At 38.4% G+C, this 10,921-nt stretch overlaps 1 protein-coding gene across 1 annotated transcript; it reads right to left on the bottom strand.

Annotated features, from left to right (window-relative positions):
* Positions 1–4,135: 4,135 nt before the first annotated feature.
* Positions 4,136–8,228, bottom strand: bambia (BMP and activin membrane bound inhibitor a). The gene is made up of 3 exons (XM_039661453.2): positions 8,014–8,228; positions 5,818–6,099; positions 4,136–5,036 (listed from the first exon to the last, which is right to left on the bottom strand). The coding sequence occupies exons 1-3, from the start codon at positions 8,087–8,089 to the stop codon at positions 4,609–4,611; spliced, it is 786 nt and encodes a 261-aa protein (XP_039517387.1). The 5' UTR covers positions 8,090–8,228; the 3' UTR covers positions 4,136–4,608.
* Positions 8,229–10,921: the final 2,693 nt, after the last annotated feature.

Below are 10,921 nucleotides of genomic sequence, written 5' to 3'. Positions count from 1 at the left end.
AGATACAATTTATAATATATATACGTATATATATATATATATATATATATATTTCACATATAAATAATATTTTTTTTCTTAAATATACATGCATGTGTGTGTAATTAATTATATATATGTATTGTATATATATATATATGTGTGTGTGTGTGTGCATTCATAAGTGGCTTAGTGAATTTCCATGTTTCCATTAAACACTTGGTAAACTGTGTCAACTTTATTGAAAGTTCAAAACAACAACAACAACAAAAAGTTCAAAAACGCCCAAAAGGAAGCGCTTGGTGCATCAATGCTGGAGCTTTCAGTGGCAGCCTAGCAAAGACAGAAGAGCGAGAGACACAGACTGCTCTTCTTTCAGTGCTGTAATCCAGGGCTCTGCACTCACAATACACACACATTATATCTCTGCTGGAGGCCTCAGGCTACGGTTGCCAAATCAGGGTGTGTGTCACAGTTTAAAAAGGAGAGAAGAAAAAAGATAAGAGGCTTCTCGGGCCAGGAGCCAATTCTGTCTGTGAAATCCATTATATTAGACTTCGGCATGCACGCAACCTTTACGTTTTTTTCTTTCTTTTTTTCTTTACGTTTGTTTTGATTCTTGCCTCCCACTTCAAATTCATTAGAGGACACTTTCAGACTTTTTGGCTATGTGACACAGTATATCCAAATCTTCACAGTAACCTGATTGAAAAACATCCTGACTCAAAATGTGAGATCAAGTTTTTTAAAAATATTATATATAGACATAAAATACCATATTTTTACTGTAACATCATTATCATCATATGATGAAGTAGGCCTATTTGTATAATCTCACCTATGTTGATTTCTACAGTTCCACAGTCAAAATGAAACAAAATAAATATGGATCCCCAATCACTTCGACAGTCCTGTGACCTGTGCGCAATCCCCAGAGCCAAAATCTCCACTCAAGCTTAGCTGAAATGCATTAGTCCAGGGATCATTAAAAGTCAGATAGATAGATAGATAGATAGATAGGCAGGCAGGCAGGCATGTAGACAGACAGACATTTGCATTATAAACATAATCTTGACATGTGTGTAAATGTTTAGACGCGAGAGTTAGATGGGGACATCGTTCCGGTTTGTGTGTTTGTGAACTTCAAAGCTTGTCTCTTGGCTCTTTGAGTAGTTCAAATATTTAGGTTCTGTGTCCACTACATGGACTCTCGACAGAGGACTGTCACTTGAGTTTCCATGCCATCAGGTTTCTTCCAAATCCTGCCTGCATAAACAAGGATTGTGGGATGACATGTTGTGTTTGTTTGTTGGGAGTGGCCTGGTTTATTTCATTGGTAGAACTAGTAAATAATCAACTGAGGTAAGGAGAAGATCTGTTGTTATTTTTAGAATCACAGATTGGGCTGGAGGCGAACAGTATATATAAAAAAATTAAATATATACATATACTGTATGTATGTTTGACTGAGGATCTTAAATGAATTTGAGACTATTAAATTGATTGGCTAATCACACACATCACAATCCGACTGTTAATAATAATGGTCCTTAAGGGCACAGAGTGATTTAAATGTTTTAATTTGAATATAATCTATCTGAAGGAACTATGCCCAGAGGCTACATGAGGAGGGGGCTCAATAAAGCTGCACTCCTGAATAGGAGGAGAGCAATGGCAGTTTGAAGTAAATTCAAAACAAATTAAGTTTGTAAAGGCGGCCCAGCCGGTGCCCTTGTTAAATTTGCATGTCAATACAAACGGCCACCCTGACTGCTGCCAGCACATCAATGAGTGATGCAAACAAATCTCATCCTGCTTTTACACAGACCAGTGTTTTTAATTTTATTTGACAAAACTCATTGCAGCATCTCATTCAAAACTCTCTCTATTCATTGATTGTTCATTTCCTAAAATGTAAACAATTTTTTTTTATACCAGAGTGGCCAGTTGGCTGCAAGATGGGCACGAAAAGTGAATAAAACTTATTTGGAGACACATATGAGTAAAACACATTGAGCCTCAGAAGCAGGTGATTGGCCACAGTTAAGCTGAGAACCCAATGAGATCATTAGCTCGTCCAAACTATCAGGCTTTTGTTATCATTAACCAAGCACTAATAGTCCAGGGGGAGGCTAAACTCACTAATGCTAGCGCCTGTTAAGTGGACCGCCAGCTAATGGCGTCTTCCTGGGGTCTTGACACACGGCAACGTCAGCTGAGACACATGAAAGAGAGAGAGAGAGCAACCGTGAGAAGAAGCTGCAGACAGGACAGTTAGTCTTTAGCCCGAGACAGAGTAATACTGGAAATATTTCAAGTTCAAGGTATTATATAACTTTGTTTTAGAGCTTTTAGGAGGAATTTGAAATAATACTACACTAAAGCTTTCTATAACAATATAACTTACTGTAAAGCTGATTTGAAACTTGCTTGTGAAAAATACTATGTAAAACATCACTATATTTTAAATCGAAATCTTCAAAATCGATCACACAAATTTGGACCTATTCACATACAGTGGCCTAAAAAAGTATTTAAATGTGCTTTAAGAAAGTGTAAATGTATGAAACTCATTGCATGAAATAAAATATCTACAAACAAATGATGCTAAAGCTTTTCTCAGGACTATTTGCATGTGTGTTAATTCATGTTTATTGATGTATTAGCCAGGCTAACAGGGAATGTTCTCTGTTTAAAGTTATCTGGTCTTTAATTAGGCTCAAAACATTAGCACAAAAACATGATATATGCATTATTCATGGAAACTGAAACAATTTAGCTAGAAGTTCATTTAAGTTTTCGATACATCTAAATATGTCTAAACATATTTAGATATATATCGAAATCGTCTTCCATTGCGATTTCCCGTATATCTAAATATGTTTAGTGAAAGGTAAAACTTCCGAAATCTCCGTTTAATCAATGCGTGACGTAGACGCGTGAGAGATCACTTCCGTCGTAACGTCTGGAGACGGTTCAGTTCGGTTCATTTGGAAATCTGATTCAGATCAGTTCGACGGCTCTTAACAAGAGGTATTAACAATATAAAGACTGTTCGTTTTCTCACACAAACCGCTCGTTTCGTGTCTTAGGCCATCAGTGTGTACATACATTTACGAGTCATTAAATCATGTTTAATTTTGACTTCTCTGTGCATGCTCTTTGAGGTGAACCCCCTAAAACTGCATTATATGACTGACAGACAACAACGGTTTGACCAAAAAAAAGTCAAAATTTAAAATACTGTGGAAACAAAGACACCTACATCTTGGATGCTCTTGAGGTAAGCTAAAACATATCAAAAATTAATTTCAAAGTGAACTATCCCTTTAACCATGTACAGCAACTATAACTACGTTACAACCAGAAAGTGTCACGTACATTTCGTCTTAGTTTTAACCGCTATGTCTATTGTTTTATTATTATTTCTTAATTTGCTTAAAGTGTGATTGTAAAAAACGGTTTAATATTTTCTAATCTAGCGCAGTCATTTTTAAGTATGCTTTATTCATTTTCTAAATTTAACATCCTTTTTTTGTGACCACTATACAAACCTATAATTTTTGCCCTTCTCAAAAGTATCTTATTATGAAGCACTATAATATTTTCAGTATGTTGCATGCTCATTTTCCATCTCAAGGAGTCTGGAGTCCATGCCTCCACACACAGCAATGAACTATATCACAGAGGAATGTTAGCACTTGCTGCGGTTCTTAAGGACATTTAGTGTGTGAAACTGCAAGCATATAATTTCAAAGTAGTTTAAAAAAAAAGTTGCACAGTTCTCAAATCTGTCCGTGATTTGTGGATTATAAAGTCAAGCCAGAGTGCATACAAGAGAATTACTGTGTTCAGCGAGTGCAGGCGAAGGACTCTGAACTCACAGCTTACCGACATTCCCTCACTTACTAAATAAATACTCGCTCTACCTCCAGTATTAATCCCAAGAGAGCAGCCCGAGAGATGTAATGTGTCCCTTTTGGAGGGGTTTCAGAGATGACGCAGTCAGATGAAGGGCACTACTTTAGAACAAGGCCTCTGTGTCAGTTTCCCTGCTACTGACTGAGCTTCATCCCTCAAACACACACACACAAGCTAAAAAAACACAACTACACAAATCTGTTTGATGAATGAAATCATAAGCAGAGGCTCGTGATTTGTTACAGTCAAGATTGGATCCTTTATTCATACAATTTGACTACAACAAACCTTATCTGTACCCTGGTGTCAGTGTAAAATTCTTCAACAAAAACAAAACAAAAAACGTTCCAACCATCCGATAGTCATCTTGTCCGTTTTATACAAATGTGCAAAATAAGACCGTCTTTACGAATCCTTCAGTCTTCAGTGTCATTTCCAGGATCCACAGGACACGGCTTCTTGGGTAAAGGGCGGGGCTTGCAGTCCTTAGCCCCGCCCCTTTTCATATTAACCACGACCCCACAGTGACCGGCCATTCTAATTCAAGTAAAGTGCTCTTTTGAGAAAACACAAACATTTGCGTCCTTGAAATTTCTTCACTCTCTATGGAGACAATAAAATAACGCACCAAGCGGGACGATAATAAAATTACGACAGCAAACTACAGTTAGTTACCCTTTTGTGCCCGAACAAAGAATTTCCGAGTAGTCATACGAATTCCAGCTTTCCGTGCCCCGAGTACATGCCCCAGTGCACCAGAGATAGTAGGCGTTCGCCTCCGCTTCCTCCTCCCGCGCACAACTCCGTCTGCCGCAGTTTATCGCAGCCCAGACAACAGTTCTCATGTCCCGTTACCGGCACCATGCACTCCAAGTCCAACTTGGCCACGTGGCCTTTCTTGGCATGGTGGTGTCCATGAAAACTGTAATGCAGGCGAGACAGCATCTGTTGGCGCTGGGCCTGTAGACGCTTGTTTTCGCTCCGGAGCATTCGCAACGCCAGCATAATCAGCAGGACCAGGATAAGGCCACCTGCGATGGGAACCGCTATCACCGCCGCCCGGAACCACACCTCTTTAGCCGACGTCAATTCATGTACTCTCGTGATCAGGTTCTGATTGGAGCTGTGGTATCGGTCTAAACATAGACAAAAGCATAGTGAGATTTGGATTGTGGAAAAAAAAAAAAAAAAAAAAAAAACAGCATGAGATTTAACACTAATGTGTTATGTTTATACTTGTTCCACTCTCTTTAATATCCAGCGCACCTTTTTCATTAAACAGGATTATATTTATGTGATTCGAGCCGTCTGTCAAGGACGCTGTGAGAAGCACATTCCAGCACAGTGGGAACGTTTCATGATCCACGTGAAATAAAAAGTATGTGATCTGAATCCAAGTGCTAAAAGGTAAACTGCAAGCCTACCCGCAAACTCACCCTGCACTGGAAACCATTAAATATCTGCCTGCAGTTTGGAGCCGTGAGAACCGTAAAAGTCAATGTGTGCGCACATTTTTGTCTGATACTAAAATATCTGTCACAAGGGTCCATGTTTGCACAGGATTTACGTCAAACCTCAGTAAAGATAATAGCTTACTTCGATTAGATAAAAAAACACAGTAAGTGAATCACTGTGTCTTATTGGCCTATTCAATGCCATACATTCTGTACCAAGGCAGGGAAACTTGGTTACAGAACAATTCACCCAGAAATTAAAATCCTGTCATTAACTCACTCTCATGTTGTTCCAAACCTGTATGGCTTGTTTTCAAGTGCTGTGAAAAATGTCTTTTTGTCCATTCAATGAAATATTTTGTTCCACAGAAGAAAAGAAAGGCATTCAGGTTTGCAACCTTGACATGAGGATGAGCAAAAGGATGATCCTTTAAAACGTTTTTGTCACATTTGTGTATCTCACCTGTTGAGTCACCTCGAGGGTGTGTGAGGTCATGCAGACCCCTGTAGTTACACATATCATCATGGCAACACTCTACGGGAGAAGAGCTTCCGCCGGAAACATCCACGTTTTTGCTGGAGCACACATCTGCAGAGTTTAAAAGCGAATCTACACAGCCGTGCGTTAGAGGTGAGTTCGTGTTAAGTGGGTCCAGGACCTTAGTGAAGCACGCGTTGAGCTCAGATTTACACATGTATCCAGTGGCAACGCAGTGCGGTGCGTCACAGTAGCACCTGATCTCTCCTGCAAAACAGAGAAGTCGTGTTAGTTAAAAATTTGAAAAGGAAACTGATAATCATGTGTGGTAGCTGACATTAATGCACCATCTTGGAACACATATATGTACATATTAAAGTACAAAACTGTCCAGATGTTTTTACAGTAAACTAAACTTTCCAAAGAATCTTGACTAATTGTGAAAATGCAAGTGCAATTTTTCCCGATAGAGCGTGGGAATTCTGAAATTCCCATCACATCTATTTCAACCGAAATTGAGCATTTTACTAGGAAATTAAACAGTGCCGTTTTTCTTACATTAATAAGATGCTGAAACAGGTTAACTTTATTACCAGGAAGGCATTCTTCATTTGGCCAAGGATGTGAGGAAAAATAAGCAACTAAAGCTAAACTACTCAGATCTTATGCCAGAAAAGAGACAGGGTAAACACAGTGACTAAGTGTTTTTGTCAGAACACACTAATATATGGCAATTCCGTTCAACACTGTAACTATGTCATGGCTTTTCATGCAAGGGATCCTTTTAGTCTGTCTTATAAAACAGGAACCGTGTAGCTTATAATTAGTGGTTTGTTTGCCAAAGTCAATTTCTTTCAACCCAAATGGAAACTCGTAAAGGGGGGTGAGAGCAGGACTCCTTTTGCAGTTAGCACGCAAACTCACTTGTGGTCAAACCTGGCATTAAGTCGTAGGGTAACTTTTAAAGGGACAGATCCCCGAAAAAATATATTTCTCTATTTTTTTCACACTCGAGTTGCTTCATACCTGTATTACTTTGTTTGTTTGTTTTTTATGTAGAACACAAACGGAGATGTTAAGAACTGACATCCACAGTCACCATTCACTTTTGTTGCATCTTTTTTTCAATAGGCCTTCAATGAAAGTGAATGGGGACTGAGACTGTCATTCTGCTTAACATCTTTTTTAACTTGATTTGGAGCGACATGTGGAGGAATTAATTGTTCCTTTAAGGTTTCCTCCAAAGATTTGGCAATAACGCGGTCAGTTATAGGACGGCGGATAGTTAAAATATTCGCTGTTTCAGTAAGCGGTCGGTCAGCGTCTACTTTTTACCTACCGCCGAACTAGCACTGCGCGTGGACTTGAAACAAAACACTAAACACACACCACGACACGAACACAAATAAACACGGCCTTTGTGTTGTTGTAAGCTGCTTGTATACACTGTCCAAGGCTGGAGTTACATGTCATCTCATTAGTGTGAGAAATCACTTCAGTTCTTCTTATCAGATATGCTAAATTGGTTTACTATTTATTTTGTGACTGGTTGTGGTGCTTATCCAATGTAGGCTACATATAAAACCGAAGCATACTGTTCTTGTTAACTATTGCAAAACGAAATATTTAGCAAAGGCTCAGAAAATGACATAGGAGCATAATAGCTGGTTTCAAGCCTTATTATAGCCTACCTAACACTTTAGACCTGCAACAAAATAGCTCAAGACGTGTTTTTGTGTGCGTGTGTCTTTTTGGAACATGTAGCTGGTCAACCTTTAGCAGCTAGAAATATTTTATTTAGGCAGAAAGTATTATCCAGCATGCTTTAGAGACCAAATTCTTGGTTCTCCCCCCGATAACAGGCTACAATAAATCGACAAGCCTAATCGATAATATACGACCAAATCAAAATCCAAGTTGTAAATGTAAAGGCACAGTTGTAAAAGTGTCATTTAAGATGTATAATGAGTTGTTAACATATACGTTTATCTAATAATATCAGGGTTGAGACGTCAGTTTTGTCTTCGGCAAACAAGGCCGTTAGCCGAAACACAAGTGTTGAGAAATGTAGGCTATTTATTTTGAGGGACTGTTTGTGTTTGAGCGGTGCAGTTTTACATGCTCTTAAAGTTTTAAAGTAGTGTCGTGCACTTTTAGAAACAACTATGATCTCAATGTTACCTTTCGTGAGAAGAACAGCCATCGCACAAAGTTCCAGCTGAAACCAAAGAGAAACAAGGCTGGAATGACGATCCATTTACAACTGCTTTTCCTTGTATTGATAGCTTGTGGCAAGACCCTCCGAATGGTTTGAGGACTTGTTACATATGTCCTACATTGATTACTGCATTCCAAGGGATCTGTGAATTACGCTGTATCCAAAAACAAACGGGCACAGAAAGCCTGTGTCTTGTTCCATCAGAGACCAATGCCGAACTACCGCAAGTGCAGAAACATTCCTTGTGCGTAACCGAACCAATCCGTCATGCGTAAGAAACCCCAATACGCAAAGAAAAAAACTGATTCGTTAAATAATAAAAAGAAGGAGCCAAAGGAAATAAGACACGGACAACTGTCCTCGATCAAGGAGCAGCGGATCACACTCACTGGTCGGTCGGACAATTTCACTGGATAAGTTTTTGGGGCTCAGTGTAGCCACGCCCACTGGTACATTCATTGGTCTGATATGCTGACTCATTTGCATACTGCCTCCTATTGGCATTGGTATTGGTTCACACAGCGGTCATACAATTTGTCTTTCCGCCTACAGATGCTGAGACAGAATCGCATGATGAGGCAGGTAGCAAGGAGGAAAAAAAGAAATAATAGCATAATGGTTATTAAAATGAAAGCTGACGTGGCAGTTTAGCCTACGAAATAGAAACCTAACATATTGTGTCATCAAGATTTAAAGAAGATTTAATGGGAGAATTAATATGTATTTTTTTTTTTTTTTTTTTTTTTTTAGAAACGCATTAAAGTAGTATGTTTCAGTGCTTTGTCAGCCATACGAGTCGACACAGTGTTTCCCAGGCTGCTGGAGGTGGAAACTGCAGGTCTGCACTAGAGAGTGGATGTAGGCGGGTCGGTTAGAGAAATTAGCAATCCAAAGAGGCACATGGCGCCAGCGAGACGACACAGACAGACAGTGACACTCAATTACCCCCCAGACAATCCCATGCAAAACACACAGAGCACAACGATCGATATCTCAACTGCCCTACCCGCCCTAATGTGTTGAGCACTTTGGTCAGAGCATGTGCTTCCCAATTGAAGGCATTTTGGGCCACCTTGAACCATAAATAAACGAATAAATGAAACCCAAGTGCTGCAGTAGGTTATTTATGAAAATATTAAGACCTACTCATTAAACATAGGCTACCCTGCGATGTTTAAAAAAAAAAAAAATCATAATTATACAAATTAAAATAGCCTATGTTTTGATTAAAAGAGGGTTCTGTAATTTCATATGTCGTTGGTTTGAAAAATCTGCCTGAGGTTGTTTATTTAGCCTACCTCACATTTGTGCATTTAGCCTAACTGTTTTGTTGCTATGTATACACTAAAAATGCTGGGTTGTTTCAACCCATGTTTGGGTTAAATATGTAGGCCTATGTGTATTTATTTATTTATTTATTTATTTATTTATTTATTTATTTATTTATTTATCATAGCGTACAGTGGGGCGATATAAAAATAGAACATTTTCAAAATAAAAATAGAAAATATAAATGACATTAAATGATTTGTGAATCTTGTATAACTTATACAGAACTTGAAAAAAAAAACCTTACGAGTTAAAGGAATATAAAACATATGTTGTCATAACTTAGCCTATTCATCATACAGCAATTCTCGCAATTGTTACTTTAGCTATGAGATTTAAGCACAAAACTATGTCTGCATTCATGTAGGCTATTTAATATAGGCCTATTCAATGAAGTCAACTTATATTTTAATATAAACAGAATTTATCTGAATAAAAATGTAGGCTACTGACTAAATAAAAACAGTTAGTTTAGCTCATCTAGCCCATCCAATTGTTTTGCCCTTTAAAAACAACCATTATGAATTTTACTCTTTCTATCAGATTCATAATCAGCATTCACTTTAGAAATCTCCAGATGGCCATTTGACAATTGGATGCAGTCTATCTTCGGCTATTATTCATTAATTGAGGCATATTTTTTGTGACTAAACGTAAAAAAAAAAAAGTCTTGATAGGAATGTGCAGATACTGTGGTTTATTCTGGACTCGGTAGGCTATAGAGACGGACGGCAGTGGAAGTGTTTGATGATGAGAGACAGACTGGGAGACGCTCACATCTGATAGATGGCCATCGATTCAGTGTCAAAGGCTAAAGACAAGCGATTCCGCTTCAGGGGACACATTCAGAGACCTACAGAAATTACCGGATTGACAGCAATTATCCTAATTGTTGGTAATTTCACAGAGGCGCCAGTTCAAAACCAGTCCTCCCTTCAAATGGTGAGATTCACACCTCCACAGACTAATCCAAGCGTCTGTGAAACTGCCCACGGAACATCACCAGCCCACTGATACTTCTAATGCCACACTCAGTGAGTATGGGGAAATGTAACATTTTTGTGCACTCATTTTTAATTCGACCCACCTTAGCTAATTCAGCTTATTAACTTTAATGTTAAGTAGTTTGACTATGAATAATGACCATTCCGTGTAGCCTATATTTTAGTAAGCCAATCCACTCTAAACAACAGTCTAGTCTTACTAATTATGAGGAATCACAAGATAATGAGGAATACATACAGTAATCAAGGCTTTCATCAGTCTAATTCTCAAGCACGATACAATAATTTACCAAATAACACGTTTTTCGTAATAGGTAGGCTAGTTTAAGGGCACCGACCTTTTCAGAGACTGTGAAATTAGACTTTTTATAGATAAACACTTCCAACTTCATGTAAAAAAAAAAAAAGTTAATTAACGTTTCAAACATCGGCGTTAGACTATTCACAGTCTTTGAGTTTGGATGATGAGGTGCCGCCCTCTGCTGTCCATGAGTGGAATTATTATTATTTTTTTTCTAGTTCGATAAAAAGCAACCAC

This window comes from Pimephales promelas, chromosome 17, assembly GCF_988280905.1.
Source record: "Pimephales promelas chromosome 17, fPimPro1.hap1.1, whole genome shotgun sequence".
Taxonomy (NCBI): domain Eukaryota; kingdom Metazoa; phylum Chordata; class Actinopteri; order Cypriniformes; family Leuciscidae; genus Pimephales; species Pimephales promelas.
This window is presented reverse-complemented; position numbering and strand designations above follow the sequence as displayed.